The 19,855-nt window shown below is 39.4% G+C and overlaps 1 protein-coding gene across 2 annotated transcripts in view; it reads right to left on the bottom strand.

Moving 5' to 3' along the window:
* The window catches only part of Sytl5 (synaptotagmin like 5), a 106,236-nt gene that overhangs the window by 1,955 nt on the left and 84,426 nt on the right, over nucleotides 1–19,855 (bottom strand). For both annotated transcript variants that reach the window (XM_077107446.1, XM_077107447.1), the window contains 4 exons: nucleotides 17,564–17,663; nucleotides 14,955–15,116; nucleotides 5,696–5,804; nucleotides 3,463–3,598 (listed from right to left, as the gene is read on the bottom strand). In XM_077107446.1, coding sequence (XP_076963561.1) covers nucleotides 3,463–3,598; nucleotides 5,696–5,804; nucleotides 14,955–15,116; nucleotides 17,564–17,663 — 507 coding nt within the window. The remainder of the gene's footprint in view (nucleotides 1–3,462; nucleotides 3,599–5,695; nucleotides 5,805–14,954; nucleotides 15,117–17,563; nucleotides 17,664–19,855) is intronic.

Raw genomic sequence — 19,855 nt, 5'->3', positions numbered from 1 at the left:
CCCAGGTTCTTCTTTTGTGTGTGTATTGGGGAGATTGAACTCAAGGGCACTCAACCACCGAGCCACATCCCCAGCCCTTTTTTGTATTTTATTTATAGACTCAGGGTCTCACTGAGTTGCTTAGTCATTGCTAAGTTCTGAGGCTGGCTTTGAACTTGTGATCCTCCTGCTTCAGTCTCCCGAGTCACTGGGATTACAGGCATGTGTCACTGTGCCTGGCTTCTCCCAGGTTCTCCTATGTTTACATCTGGATTTGCATTGTAGAATGGCTGTTTAGTTTTCTTTTAAGTGAGGCAATAGTAATACGCCCCCTCTCTTTTTTTCTAATCCTATTTTGGTCCTTCTCCCCATCTTGTAAAGGAAATACCTCCTCTAATAAATACTACCAAATGCCCTTTTTTGTCTTTTCTTGGGTCACCTCTGAGCTGACTCATAGCCAGGATGGACAGTTCCTGGCACACACTTTCAGTTCTGCACATAGAGCACCTGTGTGTCTCAACTTCGCCAATTAAGACTTTGTTCCTGTGTGAGCTCAACTTATGTAGAGAGCACCTTGGAATTACTGGTGATTCAATACCTTTGGGAACAATCCTCAATCAATGAGTTTTGGAAATTGGGGTTCCTTATCCCTTGAAGGGACAACCCTAAGGAACATTTACAGAGTTCCTTGTTGCCTCCTTAGTAAAATTGAGTCCTAGTGACCCAGAATGTTAACCTGCCCATTAACATATACTTTTTTTTTAATTTAAAGGAGAGAGAGGAGAAAGAGAGAGAGAGAGAGAGAGAGAGAGAGAGAGAGAGAGAGAGAGAGAATTTTATAATATTTATTTTTTAGTTTTCGGTGGACACAACATCTTTATTTTATTTTTATGTGGTGCTGAGGATCAAACCCAGCACCCCGCACATGCCAGGTGAGCGCGCTACCTCTTGAGCCACATCCCCAGCCCCAAACATATCTTTTTTTAAATCAACCTTTCTCCCTCTTCTATCTCACCTTCTCCACTCTCTCATTGGTGCTTTTTGGAATTTCTTGTCCAATTAAACACGTGTGCTTAGGCCTTTTCTACTATAGACAACTATCCCAGGCTCTATGTACATGATGAATACTACTTTTTCCTCCCTCAGGGAGCATGCTTTAGGGAAGGAGATTGATATGTGTATGGAATCAGTGCATCTGACAATAATGAAAAGTAGCACAAGCAAGTGAGTTTACAATAAAGAAGATACAACAGATCACGTAAAATATCATTTTGTGTACAAAATACAACATTCAGTCTCTATGTATTCCTCTAAAAGAAATCCCCATTTAAAAGTGTGACCAGAATAAAGACTACCTCTAACCTAGGTAATGACATAGGCATATAATCCCAGCATCTCAGGAGGCTGAGGCAGGAGGATTGAAAGTTCAAAGCCAGCCTCAGCAACTGAACGACTTAGCGAGACCCTGAGACCCTGTCTCAAAATAAAAAATACAAAAAGGGCTAGAGATGTAGCTCAGTGGTTGAGCACCCTTGGTTCAATCCCTGGTTTAAAAAAAAAAAAAAAAAAAAAAAAAAAAAACTACCTCCACCCTCACCCCCTGCCGCTTTGTAGCTAGTACAGCAACATGACTAGGTTCTGGCCAGTGGGACATAGGAAATAGTTTTGTATGAAACTTATGGGAAGTATCCTACCAGCTGGGATTGGGATGGGATAGCTGAAATCTGAGCAGCTATCCTGGCCCAAGAAGTAGATACCATAATGAGATAGAAAAAATACTGTGTCACTTATAATTATGATGTTTCCATGCCTGCCATGGGTACATTAGCTTGAGTCTTTTCTGACATGTAAGAGAAATAAAGAGAAACTTTTGTCTTTTTTAAGCCACTGTTAATTTAGCTCACTGACAAACTAATATAATTAAGTAATTATGTAATTTTAAAATGTCAGAATATTAAACTTACATAAAGGTCTATTCTTGCTCTCTCTCTCTCTCTCTCTCTCTGATTTTATGTTTGTTTGTTTTTATTTTTTAATTTCAGGGCTGGGTGCAGTGCCACATGCCTGTAATCCCAGCAATGTGGGAAGCTGAGGCAGGAGAATCACAAGTTCAAGGCCAGCCTCAGCATCTTGGTGAGGCCCTAAACAACTTAGCAAGACCCTGTCTCTATATCAAAAATAAAAAGGGCTGGGGATATAGCTCAATGGTAAAGCATCTTTGAATTCAGTCCCCATTACCAAAAATATATATACATATATAATAAATAAATAACTTAAAAATGTCAGTTTCCTTTAAAATTAGCTTAATATTTAAGTACAAATAAGAAGAAAATTTACTGGAAAGTTAGACTTTTTTAAATAGAGCAAAAATGCTATCCTTTATTATTTCTGTTTCATAAATTCTCAATAGGAGAAAGTGAAAACTGTTTCAGAAGACAGTAAGTCACCCCTGTAAGGTCACAGTGAGGTCATGGGCCAGGAGCCATCCTCTTATCCCATAAGACAGTGAGCAGCAGAGGCCACAAGTGGATGGTGGGGTTGGTGAGAAAAACTGTACCCTCAAAATCCAAAAAAAGTATTTCTTCTATGCTTCAATCTATTGCAAGAAAGAATGAAAAACTGATGAAAGAGGACACACGTTCACCAATGGGGAAGCCCCAGACATTGGCTTCTCCTCACTATTGGCTATTGGCTTTACCAAAGTCACAATGTGCAACAGTGGGATGGGGTCAGATAGCTCAGTGGTGGAGTGCTTGCCTAGCACGTGTGAGGCCCTGGTTTTAATCCCCAGCATGGCAAAAAAACAAAACAAAACAAAAAGAACATTTGAGGATAAAGGCATGACTCATTTTCTTGTAAGAAAAATACATATTTCTAAGAAGGCTGCACGAGAAGAAAAAAACTGTCATCTGACTCAAAGAATTAACCTGGTGGCCTGCCAGCAAAGGAACTTGCTTTACCTAATGTGCTTTATGATTCTCTGTAAATCCAGCATCACGTCTTAGCTCAGCAGATGGTTTTGGAGGCTCTCCAGAACACTCTCTAGTGCCTATCTCCAAGGAAGATGCTCTGATTTGTCTACTTTAAAAAATTTCCCAAGAGAGCAAAATAGCAAGTATCCAATATTTTGGTTGTTGTTTTATATTGGCACCAAATAATAACAAACCATAATAAAAGTACATTATGCACAGAAAATCATACTTTTTCTTCCTTTAAGAAATGAATATCAAAGGAAAATCTGCTGGTCTTGAGAGTGAGAGAGTCAGGAACTCCTGAAACATTCTGGAAACACAGTGTAAGCTTCAAGAAGTGACTCCCTTGACATTTCTATTGTTTTAGATATAAGAGCCAGCGCTTAGGGTGGCTGGCTCTTCCTCAGGACATGTCCTAGGAATGGAACATGGAAGCCTCATAGCCACCAGTCTTGTGGATCATAGATCTTTTCATCTCCCAAGTATCAGAAATGCACTAAAACAAAATTACCCCTTCACAAAGCTGTCAGAGGTGCCTCCTGATTTCACCGCTGTCAAATTCTTTGCTTCTTTGATGAACACTTCTAGTATTCCTCCAGACATTACAGGTGATTCCTTTTTCTTTCCCTTTTTAAAGGTCTTCTTTCCTGCATCAGCCACTAAAATGATGGGGGGGGCAGGGGTGAAGAGATGATGATCATGGATTCCACTTCAAAATTTGCAAAGAACATCTGCAAACATTGACTTCATTTGCTGACTGAATGGGGTGTTTATGCTAGTGTATATTTTATATTTATTTAAATTGGATTCTCAATATGGAAGTTCCGCAAAAGACTAAGCATGGAATCACCACATGACCCAGATATACCACTCCTCGGTATTTATCCTAAGAATTAAAATCACCATACTACAGTGATACATGCATACCCATGTTTATTCCAGCACAATTCACAATAGTCAAATTGTGGAACCAGTCTAGGTGTCCACCAACAGATGAATGGATAAAGAAAATGTGGCACATATACACAATGGGGTTTTATTCAGTCATAAAGAAAAATGAAATTATGTCATTTTCAGGAAAATGAATGGAAATAGAGATATAATGTTAAATGAGATAAGCCAAACTCAGATGTGGTGGCACATGCCTGTAATTCCAGCAGCTCGGCAGACTGAGGCAGGAGGATCGTGAGTTCAAAGCCAGCCTCAGCAAAAGTGAGGTGCTCAGCAACTCAGTGAGACCCTGTCTCTAAATAAAATACAAAATAGGGCTGGGGATGGGGCTCAGTGGTAGAGTGCCCCTGAGTTCAACCCCTGGTACCAAAAAAAAAAAAAAGAAAAGTGGGAAGAAATAAATTTGATTCCTTCTAAATGGGTCTTTCATTTGTATTTGTTGCAAGAAAGTGAACAAGTAAACTTCAAACCTTAACCAGTCCCCTAAAAAGCATACTTATCACAGGATCTGAAAGAAGGCAACAGAAAAGATCCTGAGAGCTGCTTCTAGAGTCACCATTATATGAGAATTAGCTATGATGAAAGCCAGACACAAGCACCAAGTCTCCAAAAGAGAAAATTCCATAACTCTCTTTTTGTAAATTGTCAGCTTCAGGCAGGATCAGCTCTAGAGGCTACAGCCCAGGCACAATTACTATTTTTTTTTTTTTTTTTTGGTACCAGGGATTACACTCAGGGGCGCTTAACCACTGAGCCACATCCACAGACCTTTTTATTTTTTATTTCCCTACAAGATCTCACAAATTGCTTAGGGCCCTACTAAGTGCTAAGGCTGGCCTCAAATTTGTAATCCTCCTGCCTTAGCCTCCTGAGCCACTGGGATTACAGGCATGTGCCATCAAGCCCAGCAACAATTACATTTTTGAATGAGAGAAAACTCTCTCCTACCTCACATTGTTATTGGGATGAAATATGTTCAACGGGAATAACAACCACCATCTTTATCAATTAAATACTTTCAACAACCCTTTGAAGTGAGAAAACCGAGGCTAGGAGACGGCACATTCCTTGTATAGGGGCACATTGAAGAGGGTGATCATGAATGGGAAGATATTGGAGGCTGCCTGGTGGAGGTGATGGAAGGAGAAGGGCAAGAGAGATTTACAAATTAACTCTATCTGGATTTTTCCTTTGCATTCTGTGTTGTACGTGACCTTCTTCCTCAAGACTCCCTGAGTACCTATGAAAGACAAATCCATACAGCATTCCTATACCCCCTTCCAGCAGACCCCCCCACTCTGGGGAAGATCCTATACCTCTGGGAATGAAACAGGACACAAAGCTCATCATCCAATATGGTTTCTAAGTATGAACTTGTTTTCCTTATAAGAATCTCACACCTTTCTCCATATATGGTATATACTCTCACCACTCTTCAAAAGACAGTGACACCTCACTCTAAGTTTCATCTGTTTAGCATTAAAATAACATAGTCTATCCAGGCAAGATGGTGCAAGCCTATAATCCCAGTGACTTGGGAAGCTGAGGCAGAAGTATCGGGAGTTCAAAGCCAACCTCAGCAAAAGCAAGGCGCTAAGCAACTCAGTGAGACTCTGCCTCTAAATAAAATACAAAATAGGCCTGGGGATGTGGCTCAGTGGTCAAGTGCTCCTGACTTCAATCCCAGGTAGCAAAAAAAAGTAACAGTAACATAGCCCAACCAATCTCTGATTGCCACTCCATACTTGTAAAAACAGAATGTCATTGATCAAAGTCATTGATTTTTACTCTACCTTGAAGCTGTCCTTGTGGAAGCATCAGGTAATCCTCTGGAGGAATGTAGCGTAAAACAACTGTTAGTTCTCCTTTGTATTGAAGGCCAGTGTCAGCAGCAAACTCCATCTGGCCAAAGGGAGACAAGAAAAAGTGAAATGCTTGGCATAGAGTATTGCAACCCATGTTTGAATGTACAATATTTGCTTGGTGACTTCAATGTGACAATCCATTTCCATTCAACTATGTTAGTTCTTATTTTTTGAGATGACTTATAAGAAAGGCTAGAAAAGTATACTAAGACATTTGCATATAACTTTTTTTTGCATATAACTTTTAATATTAAAGTAAAAGGAATTTGAAAGGAGATATATTACACATATTTTTCCCTCAATGGATATTGAGTAATACCCTGAAGATTGAGCTATCACCTATCATATGCATACAGTATGCAGTGTGAGGCAGGAATAAATATGCCTCAGAAACAGTTCCAAAAGTTATGTCTCCTTGTCTTTGATGTCTTGAAACTTTTCTAAATGATCAAGATGGGAAATGTAGGCAGTCATGCTTGATTACAATGGGCTGCCAGCCACCCATTATTGAAGGCAATATTGGTAACTTGTATCATCAAATATCAATATAGATAAAAAAAATAAAATAAAAAATGTAGAGAAAATAGTTCACTTAAATATTGCTAGCAGGAATGTAAAATGGTGTGGCCACTCTAAATAACAGTTTTATAATTTCTCCTAAAACTAAACATGCAGCTACCATGCAACTTAGAAATTAAACATTTGGGCATTTATTCCAGAGAAAAGAAAAATTATATCCACAGAAACATGAACACTAATATTCCTATCAGCTTCATTTGTAATAATAAAAAACTGGATCCCGGTGTGGTTACGGATGGCTGTAATCCCAGCAGTTCAGGAGGATGAGGCAAGAGGATCCAGAGTTCAAATCCAGTCTCAGCAACTTAGAGAGGACCTAAGCAATTCTGTGAGGTCCTGGCTCTAAATAAGATACAAAAAATGGGCTGGGAATATGGCTCATTGGTTAAGTTCTGTTGCTTTTTGGATTAAATTAAAATATACTGGTGATGTTGTATAAAATAGACATCAAGTCTTATGAAAGTAGAACACAATACAGATGAAGCCTTATAGCATTATAATTACATACTGCAAAGGTCATCTTGCAGCACATATCTAACATCTTGGTGGGGGGTAGTTTTGGTATTCTTTCTAGAAGATTCCAAGGTAACACCCTCTCCTGGCATATTACCATTTCCCTTCTGCAATGAAGTCCTGCTCGAAATAAGATAGTGAAATTGAATTCAGTTCCATTCTACAAACATATCCAGAATGCTTACTTTTTATTAAGTACTTTGCTAAGTGTTGTGGGGACACATGAGACACAGACCCTGCTTTCAATCAGCTTTCAGTTTATCCAGGAGATATCTGTGGTAAATGCTCTATTAATCTACCCACATTAACTGACTCATCAGATTAATTAATGCTCTCCATCCCCAGTGAAGAGCAGGATCCTCTCTACAACAATCACTGTGTCTGTTTCCATGAGCAGAAAGGCATGCTCACCAAGAGTCCACTGCATTAGTCCCCTAAGCTCTTTCTGCTAGCCATATTTGTGATTGTCATTATATAATTTGATATCACATAAGTTGATTGGTGCAAAAGAAAGCTGTTACTATAAAAATTTAAGTTGAATATTTTAGAAAAGCCTAAGATCCTAAAACAAGGTTGCTATTATTTAGGTGTGGGCTTAAAACTGTAAAAGAACTGGATGTGGTGGTGCACACCTGTAATTCCAGTGGCTCAGGAGGCTGAGGCAGGAGATGGCTAGTTCAAAGCCAGCCTCAGCAACTTAGGAAGGCCCTCAGCAACTCAGTGAAACACTGTCTCTAAAAAAAATACAAAATAGGGCTGGGGATGTGGCTCAGTGGTTCAGCACTCTGTGTTCAAGTCCTGAATAAAAAAAAGGCTGAAAACATTAGAAAAATACCATAAACATTAAGAAAGATTTTGCATTTGGTTTGCTTTGAAACCAATCTGAGTTTTTGTTTGTTTGTTTGTTTGTTTGTTTGTTTGTTTTGGTACTGGGGATTGAACTGAGGGGGATTCTAGCACTGAACTACATCCCCAACCCTTTTAATTTTTTTTTTAAGTTTGAGACAGGGTCTCTCTAAGTTGCCCAGGCTGGCCTTGAACTTGTGATCCTCCTATCTCATCCTCCCATGTAGCTGGGATTACAAATGTGCGCCACTGTGCCCAGCTGTAAATGTTCATACATTCTGGTTTTGCTTTAGAAAAACTCAAGTGAGAAATTTTTGTTAATGATGCATTAGGAGGTAAAATTAATTCCAGAAAGATATTCCAGAATTTTAATTACTAAACCCATAGTCAAACAAAATTGTCTTCAATAATGGAAGATATACACATGAATGGACAGGTAATTGTTTTAAAGTAAAATATATGTTCAAGAAAAATATTGAGAAACTGAAGTAATCAAACCAGCATGTTACACACAGACCTATGGAACAACAGAACCGAGAGCACAGAAATAAATACACACCTTTATGGTTAACTGATTTTCAACAAAGGTACCAAGAACATACAAAGAGGAAAGAAAAGTCTCTTCAATAATTAGTGTTGGAAAACTGAATATTTACATGCAGAAGAATGAAATTAAATCCTTATATCACATAAAAAATCAAGTCAAACTAGATTATAGACTTAACATAAGACCTGAAATGGTAAAATTAGCTGAAGAAAATAGGGGAAAAGTTCATAACACTGGTCTTGGAAAACATTTTTGGGATATGACCCCCAAAACACAGTCAACAAAAACAAAAGTAGATAAACAGGATAGCATCCAAGTAAAACACTTCTGGCAGAGGAAAGAATCAACAGAGTGAGAAAATAATCTATGGAACGGGATAAAGGGTTAATATTCAAAATGCATTAAAAGTCAAATAACATAATAGTAGGAAAATGAATAACCTGATTAAGAACAGGCAAAGGGTCGGGTGCAGTAGCACATGCCTGTAATCCCAGCACATGCTCAAGAGAATCCCACATTCAAGGCCAGCCTTAGCAATGTAGCAAGACACTGTCTCAAAATAAAAAAAATAAATAAAAAGGGCTGGGATGTAGCTCAGTGGAAGAGCAACACTGGTTCCATCCCCAGTACCAAAACATACAAATAAATGGGCAAAGGATATTCAAGACATTTCCCAAAAGAGGATATGTGAATGGTTAACAAGTTTATGAAAAATGCTTAAAATCACTAATAATTAAAGTAACACAAAACAGGGCTGGGGATGTGGCTCAAGCGGTAGCGCGCTCGCCTGGCATGCGTGCGGCCCGGGTTCGATCCGCAGCACCACATACAAACAAAGATGTTGTGTCCGCCAAGAACTAAAAAATAAATATTAAAAAAAAATTCTCTCTCTCTCTCTCTCTCTCTCTTTAAAAAAAAAAGTAACACAAAACTATAATGAGATATCACCCCAAACCTGTTAGACTGGCATTATCAAAAAGACGAAAGACAACAAAAGGAAAAGGAAAAAATATAGAGAAAAGGAATCCCTTTGCAGGCTGTTGGTGGGAATGCAATTTAGTATTAGCTATTATGGAAAAATCATGGAGGCTCATTAAAAATTAAAACTACAAGTGCTGGGAACAGTGGCGCATGTCTGGAATCCCAGTGGCTCGGGAGACTAAGACAGGAAGATTGTGTGTTCAAAGCCAGCCTCACCAATGGCAAGCAACTCAGTGAGACCCTGTCTCTAAATAAAATACAAAATAGAGCTGGAGATGTGGCTCAGTGGTTAAGAGACCCTGAGTTCAATCCCCAATACCAAAAAAAAAAAAAGAAAGAAAAAATTAAAACTACAACTACCATATGATCCAGCAATTCCATTACTAAGTGTAAATTCAAAGGAAATGAAATCAGTATGCTGAAAAAGATCTATCTATACTATTATATTCATTGCAGCATTATCCAAACAGTCAAAGTTATGAAATAAACCAAAGCATCCATCAATGGGTAAATGGATAAAGAAAATACAGCACATAGGTGCAATGGACAATACCATTCAGGCTTTAAAAAGGAAAGCCTGCCCTTGGCAGCAGCATGGATGAAACTGGGGGACACGATGTTAAGCGAAATAATCCAGGCACAGAAAGACAAATACTGCATGATCTTACTTATTTGTGGAATCTTAAAAAAGCTGAACTCGTGGAAGGAGAGAGGAGAATAGTCATTACCAGGGTGGTGGAATTGGGGGCAGGGCATGTTGAGGAAATACTGATCAAAAGGACACAAACTTTCAGTTAGGAGGAATAAGTTCATGATATCCATTGTACAGCAAACATGGTGACTATCCTTAATAGTGATGTATTGTATTCTTAAAAGTTGCTAGGAATATATATATATATATATATATATATATATATATATATATATATATATATATAGTGTGTGTGTGTGTGTGTGTGTTTACCAGGGATTGAACCCCAGGGGTGCTTAACCACTGAGTCACATCCCCAGTCCTTTTTATGTTTAATTTTCTTTATTTTTTTTATTTTTGGGGGGGGGGGCACTGGAGATTGAACTCAGGAGCACTCAACCACTGAGCCACATCCCCAGCCCTTTTTTGTATTTATTTAAAGACAGGGTCTCACTGAGTTGCTTAGGGCCTCATATTAAATTGCTGAGGCTGGTTTCAGCTCATAATCCTCCTGCCTCAGCCTCCTGATCTGCTGGGATTACAGGCATATGCCACTGCATCCAGTTTATTTTTAATTTTTTAAATATCTTTATTTTATTTTTATGTGGTGTTGAGGATGGAACCCAGTGCCTCACACATGCCAGATGAGCATGCTACCACTTGAGCCACATCTCAGCCCTTATTTTTAATTTTGAGACAGGGTCTCACTAAGTTGTTTAGCGTCTCGCTTAAGTTGCTGAGGCTGGCCTCAAATTTGTGATCCTCCTGCCTCAGACTCTCAAGCTGCTGGGATTATAGGACTGCACCACCATACCCAGATTTGCTAGGAATTTTTAAGTATTCTCACTATAAAAATAGGTATGTAAACACATGTGTTAATCATCTCGATTTAGCTATTCTACAATGTATTATTATTATATTTCAAAACAACATCTTGTACATGAAAACTATATACAACTTATCTGTCAGTTCAGAAAATGAATTCCTATTAAAAATCAAGTATTAAAATGCTTTGAGAGCAAGTATTTGAATGTGGGGGGTTTCTATAACTTTATTATTAATTGACCTACTACTGGTACTCTTTGCTTCTACTACATAGAAAATTTAATGTCAGGCTGGGGTTGTGACTCAGTGGCAGAGTGCTTGTTTAGCATGTGTGAGGCCCTGGTTTCTGTCCTCAGCACCACATATAAATAAATAAAATAAAGGTCTAACAACAATTAAAAAAATATTTAAAAAATAAAATAAAATAAATGGATGGAACCAGAGACTATCATGCTGTGTGAAATAAGCCAATCCCCCCAAAACCGTAGGCTGAATGTTCTTTCTGATATGCGGATGCTGATTTACCATAAAGGAGGGGAGGGAACTAGAAGTTCATTGGATTAGACCAAGGAGAGTGAAGGGAAGGGAGGGGGATGGGAAAAGGAAAGACATAGAATGAATTGTACAGAACTTTCCCATGTTCATATATGAATACACCACCAGTGAAACTCCATATCATGCACAACCACAAAAATGGAATCCTAATTAGAACAAGTCATACTCCATGTACATATAATATGTCAAAATACACTCAACTGTCATTACAACCAGAGATATGAAAAATTGTGCTGTGTATATGTAATAAGAATTGTAATGCATTCTGCTGTCATATATAAAAAATTATAAAAAGAATAAAAAATAAAATTAAATTATTGAAAAAAATTTTTAAGTAAAAAGAACAAATTAAAATACAAAAAAAAAAAAAAGAAGAAGAAGAAGAAGAAGAAGAAGAAGAAGATTCAGACGACATCCACCATTTTCTCCTTTCTCAAAAGAAAGATCCATTTTCCATTGGAGCAAGAAACAATTTCCAGTGCATTTACAGGTATAAGGTGGGGTAATAAATCACAGATCAAAGTCTGCCCAAACTGCTAAGCATAGAGAGTCTTTCAGCTAAATGTAGTTAAAAGCTAAAATATAAGTTCCAGAACTTGCATTTCCTCTGTGTCTGAAGACAGAAAAGGAATGTTTCCTTGGAAAACCACTTAATCAGACTGTCGTGTTTCAGAAATCCTTATTTTTATAATAGCACCTCTGGGAAGGCTAGAAAGGCAATCATACTGACAAACACTTCTTGTCTGCCTCCCTAACATGCCTTTCAGAAGGATAATGAGTTATAGCTAATAAATAGTTCCATGTCATGTGGCAAAATGGAAGCTAGACTGTGAAACTACTTTATGGTACTTGAGTTTGACATCTTGAATTCTTTCTCTGTCTGTACCAGCCTCCTACTGGCTTCTGCTAAGACCTAACACAAACAAAGCTAGGTACCAAGAGACTTTCAGCAACATAGAATCAGTAAGCAATAAGGCAGGATGTTTTCTGCCATTCCCATTGTAAAAGGATGTCAGTATTTTCGAATGTTTAAGAACTATTCATTCTAATTCTTCATTACTAGGGAAGTTGGTCCTTGTAGCTCATGCTTGGCTTCCTCAGATGGATAACCTACCAGAAACATCTAATCTCCAGGGCTGCTCATATCCTAAGTGCAGCTGTTGGAGTGCCTATAGCACCAAATGTGTAAGACAGGAGATTGAGAATAAAATGACCCTTCACATAGCTGGCCCATAATCCACCACACATAGCACAGCTGCTATAGTTTAGATCTGGAATGTTCCCCCAAGGCCTACGTGTTAAAGGCTTGGTCCCTAGCCTTTGATGCTATTGGGAGGGAGGGAACCTTCAAGACGAGGGTTATAATGGGAGAAAGCTAGGTTATGGGGGTCCTGCCATTGGAAGGGATATTGGGACCCTGATCCTTCCCGTCTCTCCTTTTTGCTTTCTGGCTGCCATGTCATGAACAGGCCTTCTCTACCACAAGCTCCTGTCCTTGGTGTACTGCCTCACCACAGGTCCAGAAACAACTAGATCAATGAAACTGTGAACCAAAATAAACCTTCCTTTTTTAAAAAGTTGATTATCTCAAGTATTTTGTCACAGCCATGAAAAGCTGATTAACAGACAGCCTTTGCATCTGTCCTCTCCAAAGCAAGTCTGAGTCTTTGGCCTTTCTTCTAAATGTGTCAGAGTAGGCCTGGCAGAGGATGATGATATGGATTAGAGATGCTAGCTTCTTTTGGGTTCCCCAGTTTGGGTTCAGCAAACTCTGAGGTAAAGCGTCTTATGCAAGTGATTTATTAAGGAAGTGTTCCCTTGAGACACCAGTGAAGGGGTGGGAGAAGCAGGTACAATCCTGGGTACAATGGAAGGCAGCTTTGGCCTGAGGTGGCAGGGGTGCTCTGGCATTTTTCTCTTTCTCAGTAAGGAAAGTAGGTTTGCAAGCTTCCTCACCTGTTGGTTATTGACTAAGAGTTGTCTCATGGCAAGGGTACAAAACCTCTCAGGAATAAATGACTATCTACAGGGGCAAAAGCTATACTAGTCTGAGGCCAAGTTTCTAAAAAAGAGTCTCAGGTGGAAGCTGTAGAGCATAATCTCCTAGAATAATTAGAAATCTGAAGGGATCTAGCAAAGGAATGATGGTTTATTCAGACAGTGAACACAATCAGAATTTTCACCTTCAGTATCTCAGAGAGACCCAGAGAAGCTTCCTGCTTATGACAGAAAGGGAAATACCCTATGGTAATATGGAGGCGATTACTTGAAAAACTGTGACCTTAGGTACAAAAATGTCTTAAGAGAACAAAGTCTTTCAATCAATTCCAGAAAATTGCTGGAAAGATGCTGCTTTTATCTCCAAACTAATCTTCAAAGAGCCCCTATGTCTCCCTGCCCTCCTGTCCCAAGTACTGGGGATTGAACCCAGGGGTGCTATACTACTGAGACACATCCCCAGCCCTTTTTTTTATTTTTTATTATTATTTATTATTTTTTTATTTTGAGATGGGTCTTGCTAAGTTGCTTAGGACCTCACTAAGTTGTCAAGGCTGGCCACCAACTTGTGATCCTCAGCCTCCTAAATCTCTGGGATTAAAGGTGTGCACTACCATACCTGGCTTTTACTCTTCGTTTGACTTAAAAGTTACTATAAATGTAGAGAAACCCTAGTTGCTTAGAGTGAATCCAAGGATCTGTTGGTCTAGATTACAATATGACCTATTATGGGCTGGGGTTGTCACTCAGTGGAAGAGCACTTGCCTAGCATGTGTCAGGCACTAGGTTTGAGTCTCAGCACCACATAAAAAAACAATAAATAAAATCTTGACAACTAAAAAATATTTTAAAAAAATAATATGTCATACTATACTGGTGCTTCGTTTCTAGAATATCAGCTCTAAGCTTGTTTTTCTTGAGTTATCTCAAGGCCTAGGTTATGAATCTCAAAAGTATGAATGTAGTAAAACAGATATTTCGGTTCACTTCCTCAAGTGAACCAACGCAAGACTATTCTGTTTATGGTCTGTAGAGAATGCGAAACAGAGATAATGTTTTGAGATTGAACATGCTCCATAGGTTTGTTTTTTTCTATGTGAAAATGAAAAATTTCTCTCTTTTTATTTTATTTTTTTGGTACTGGCAATTGAACCCAGGGATACTTTACCATTGAGCTACATCTCCAGCCCTTTGTATTTTTTTTTTTTTTAATTTTGAGACAGGGTCTTGATAAATTGCTGAGGCTGGCCTCCAATTTGCCATCCTCCTGTGTCAGCCTCCTGAGTCGCTGGGGTTACAGGCAAGCACCATCACACCCGACAGACTTCCTCATTCTAACAGGATCATATAATGTATTCTTCATGGTTACCCATAAAGACCCTCAAATGATGAATGCATTTTTAGTAATAAAACTAATAATATATATGGTTATACAGCTTGCATTATCAGACAATCTATATTGATGAAGTTTTCAGAGCAATGGTATTACAATGTTTATGATAATATTATTCCAAAATATGCTCAACTAATCTTTGTAGGTTATCACTGGAAACCTGGAAGCCTTCAGATTCTTCAGGAGGCCTATGACATTAATTTTGCTTAAACTTGCCAGACTGCATAACTGTTTGAGTGGTTTGGAAGTATTTTCCTACCTTGGGCTGAAGCACAAACCACTCATCACATGGATTTTCAAAGTTCCATGAGTCAAAAGGAATCTCCACCTCTCCGAGGAAGCTGTTATGTCCAAATCGATCATAGTGCCAGACGGAGAGCTGCAGAGTTCTCGTTTCCAATTGGGTATGGCTGATGGTGTACTGCAAAGGAGATTTACAATATCACACTCCGAAAGGAGGGTTCTATCCAGTCCCCAGACAGGTTGACATTTACTTCCATCATCTTCAGATCACAGACATCAGAAATATGAACAAAACTAACACAAAGAAAACTTTCTTTGTTTTTGTGACAATTGAAGTTGTTTCATAAAAATCATTTTGCACCAGACCTGATGCTGAAGTATATATCAATAAATTATCTGGGGGGAAGGGCAATAAACTCCAGGTATGGAATTAAAAAACATTAGGTGATAGAGCTTCTCCTCTGTCTAATTTTTACCTGATTTTTCTTTGCCTATTTTTTCACATCTACTTTTTTTGAGGGGTGGGGAGTACTGGAGATTGAACTCAGGGGCACTTAACCACTATGCCACATCCTTAGCCCTATTTTGTATATTATTTAGAGACAGGGTCTCACTGAGTTACTTAGGGCCTCACTTTTTGCTGAGGCTGGCTTTGAACTTGTGATCCTCCTGCCTCAGCCTCTGGAGCCGCTGGGATTACAGGCGTGTACCACTGTGCCCAGCCGCTCACATCTACTTTGTAGTTCAAGATTTAATATATCAATTCTCCAACTTCTGTATTTATTCATAATGAAACCCCTTAAGTTCCCCAAAGTTGGGAGACATCATTCTTATTGACAACAAGAAGCTTGTAGACACCAAACTTCATAAAGCCTGGTCTAAAAGCAGAGATGAAGATGAATACATAGTGAGCAGAAGGGACAGATTACTGGGCTAGCGTTTTCTTTTCCAGCAGAACGATACAGAGGGCCCCATGCCCACACACCCTCCAACCTTCTGCTCATTCCATGAAATCACCATCTGGGCCATACTTCAGACTGATTTCTCTCTCTCTCTCTCTCTCTCTCTGTACTGGGGATTGAACCTAGGGTGCTCACTTTATCACTGAACTATATTTCCAGCCCTTTTCATTTCGAGACAGGGTCTTGCTACGTTCCTTAGGGCCTCACTTTTTGCTGAGGCTGGCCTCGAACTTGGGATCATCCTGCCTCAGCCTCTCGAGTTGCTGGGATTACAGGCGTGCACTACTGAGCTCAGCAAAACAGACTGATTTCTGATCTTGAATTTGTGTCTATTTCTGTCCTTGCTGCTACTGACATGATAAACTTTGGCTCCCTGCTTCCTGAATTTATTCTGCCATTATGTTTGGCCTTGTCTTTGTGACCTTGTTATGGCCACTGGTCTGTCTTGATATTGGCTCCTGTTTCCAAACATGCCTTCACTGAACCATGTGGGCTCATGGCTTTTTGCCATCACCAACTTCTCACATATTGGCTTTCTGACACTATCATTCTGAATACAAGTCCATACATTTTCCTGGGATTGGCAATAACTTCAACATTTCTTTTTTCTTTTTTGCACTGGGGATTGGACTAAGGGGCGCTAAACCATTGAGCCACACTGATTATTTTATTTTGAGACAGAGTCTTACTGAATTACATAGGGCCTCGCTAAGTTGGTGAGGCTGGCTTTGAACTCCTGCCTCAGCCTCGTGAGTCTCCGGGACTACAGGCATACACTACTATACCTGGCAACTTCTATATACATTTTATTCTCGCGGAATATTTCTTATCAGGTAAGATTGGCCCAGGGTGAAAGAAGGGGTTGTTGTATGGAAGTCCATTAGAAATAGAAATATCTTTAGGATTAGGACCTGGGTCATATTTTATCTAGACCACTTTCTCTGACATTGCTTAAATCTCACTCACTCTGCATCTCTACCAGTCATTAACCACACACTTAAATTTACCCAAATTCTGAAACTGAAACCCTAACAAGAAACAATACATATCCATGCTGTTAGCGGAATAATGGATGTGTACAAAGTGACCTACTAAATAAGGGTCAAAATTGTGACAAACTTCATTTGGAAGGGCATCTGAAAAAGCAGTTTTCCCAAGGGTAAAATGTACTTTGTGACAAAATGGGACTGATGTTCAGATGTAATTCTGTGGAATCAAGTCTACTGAAGGTGCAACTTTAGCAGCAGCAGAGAAATAAACAAATTAAAAGTGATTTACATTTTTTTTCTTTTCCAAAAACTGTTAGGAAGCTGGGCGCAGTGGCGCACACCTGTAATCCCAGCACCTCGGGAGGCTGAGACAGGAGGATCATGAGTTTGAAGCCAGCCTCAGCAATTTAGTGAGATGCTAAGCAACTCAGTGAGACCCTGTCTCTAAACAAAATACCAAAAAGGGCTGGGGATGTGGCTCAGTAGTCGAGTGCCCCTGAGTTCAATCCCTGGTGGCCCCCCCCCCAAAAAAAAACCTGTTAGGAAAGCCAGGGTATTACAATCACTTATTCCAATTCCAATTTTCTAAAACATACATAAGTTTTGACATGCAAATTAAACCAATGAGGTTGTGATCGATATCACATGAGTTTACTATGAGAATATTTACTTACTTTTAGTATTTCATTGAATTCTGGATTGGTGCCTGTTCTGATTTTGGTCTTGCGCTTATTGTTCCGGGACTTGTCAGGAAGAAGGTATGACTTGACATAACTGTGGATAATAAAGGATGAAAGTAATCATTTGGAAACATCTATTTTGTAAGAAATGCTCAGGGACTTCAGTGAATAAAGGGCAATAGGTCAGTAAGTATAAGAGACAGAAGGAAAGAGAATGTAGTGTATATATCAAGACACCTTAAAATATAACTCTGATTGGGCTGGGGATGTGGCTCCATGGTAGAGTGCTTGCCTGGCATGTTTGAGGCCCTGGTTCAGTCCCCACACTGTCAAACAAAACAAAAAGAAACAGACAACTCTGGGCAGCCGGGCACAGTGGTCTACACCTGTAATCCCAGCAGCTAAGGAGGCTGAGGCAGGAGGATCACAAGTTCAACGCCAGCCTTAGCAACTTAGGGAGGCCCTAAGCAACTCAGAGAAACCCTGTCTCTGAACAAAAAATAAAAATGGTTGGGGATGTGGCTCAGTGGTTAAACACTCCTGGGTTCAGTCCCTGGTACCAAAAAGACAAAAACAAACAAACAAACAAAAAATAACTCTGGGCCCTTAAAAAAAGAGAAGAAGTAAATTCTAGTGGTAAAGATGGCAGATTCTGGAGTTATACCCATAGATTTTGGATCACCCATGCTTCACTAGGTCTCAATTTCTTCTAGTGTAAAACTGGGATGAGGGGCTGGGGATATAGCTCAGTTGGTAGAGTGCTTGCCTTGCATGCACAAGGTCCTGGGTTCAATCCCCAGCACCATAAATAAATAAAATAAAACTGGGATGATAACAATATGTTATCATGGCATTCTGAGGATTAAATTAGTTGACACCTTCAAGGAGAAGACATATTGAACCACTCAATAAATGTAATCTGTTTTCATTATCAGTGTTCTCACAAATTTTCTAGGGTATAGGCCTCTCTATTCTTCATCCTTCCTTCTGATGTTGGGGAGTAGGGGTCAATGGTAATGAGTGAAGAAAGAAAATAGTGAAAAAGGAGAAATAGAAAACAACAACTGGAAGTCATAAGAGCAATTGTACCCAACACCTTGGCTTGAGCTATCTTTTGTGGCAGGGGCGTCATAGTAGACATAGAAATGCGTGAGTTGCTGCCAGGGTTCTAAAGTATATCTGTTTTATATTTTATTTGTTTATTTTCTTTGCTGCTGGGTTTCAAACCCAAGGCTTCACGCATGCTCAGCAAGCAGTCTTTGCTGACTCACAAACCCAGCTCCTGCTAGGGTTTTAGATGGCCCCCTTCCATGCTAGTCAAAATGATTATTATATTGGTCCTGGAACCCTCTGAAATGTAGTTAAGGAGGCAGATGGACCAATCTATAATCAGAATCCGATCATCTGTCTACTTTAGGATACTTGGAACCAGCTTTATTGAGTTGTTTATTGGGCTTAGGTCACGTAATATGCAAAAAAGAGTTAACATAGCAGGCCTGAGATTGCCATTCTTAGAAAAGCTTGCTTGCAAGTTTGGCCCTTAGATGTCATTTGGGAACATGGATTTCAGGAGGGTTCCTACCATTTTTAAAACTGATAAATGTGGCTCATTGGGCCTAAACTGTTTGTACAAACAATATAACTTATACTGAACATGTGTTTTCCTTCTGGGAGCCTGGAAATTTGGTACATGACCAACTGAGCCTCTTAGAAGCTTCCCTGGTAGACATTTCACAAGAATTAAGAGCATCATGTGTTATTCCCTTGGAAGCTTGAGTCTGGTTTATTCAGGACTTTCCTTCTCATGTGTCTTTTCTCTTTATTTCTTATAACTACATGTACATTCCTGTGAGCCTTTCTAGTGAATCAATGAACCTGGCAGTTGTCATGGGGACCCCTGACTCATCTTTACCTCGAGCTTCCCTCCAACATGTCATGCTTCATATTGGACCACTCAAGCTGATCCCTAGGATCCCCAGAGCCTCATTAATTGCCCTTCTGAGTTGTTAAATTGGGTAACAGCTTGGTAATTATGTCTGGAAGTTTTCCCAGAACAAAAATCAAGAGGATACTCTTGTACATCCTGGGTATGCCAACATGTCGGGCTTCTACCTCAAAGAGTGATCTCTGTGCAAAATACAAATTTGTCACTGCTGAATTATGTTGAGTAATGGCCTCTTAAAAATAAGGTAACCAGCTGGGACCCGTGGCGCACATCTGTAATCCCAGCAGCTCAGGAGGCTGAAGCAGAAGGATGGGGAGTTCAAAGCCAGCCTCAGCAAGTTA

The sequence above is a fragment of the Callospermophilus lateralis genome, chromosome X, assembly GCF_048772815.1.
Source record: "Callospermophilus lateralis isolate mCalLat2 chromosome X, mCalLat2.hap1, whole genome shotgun sequence".
In the NCBI taxonomy this organism is placed as follows: Eukaryota; Metazoa; Chordata; class Mammalia; order Rodentia; family Sciuridae; genus Callospermophilus; species Callospermophilus lateralis.
Note: the sequence above shows the minus strand (reverse complement) of the source record. Positions and strands in the feature narration are given on the sequence as shown.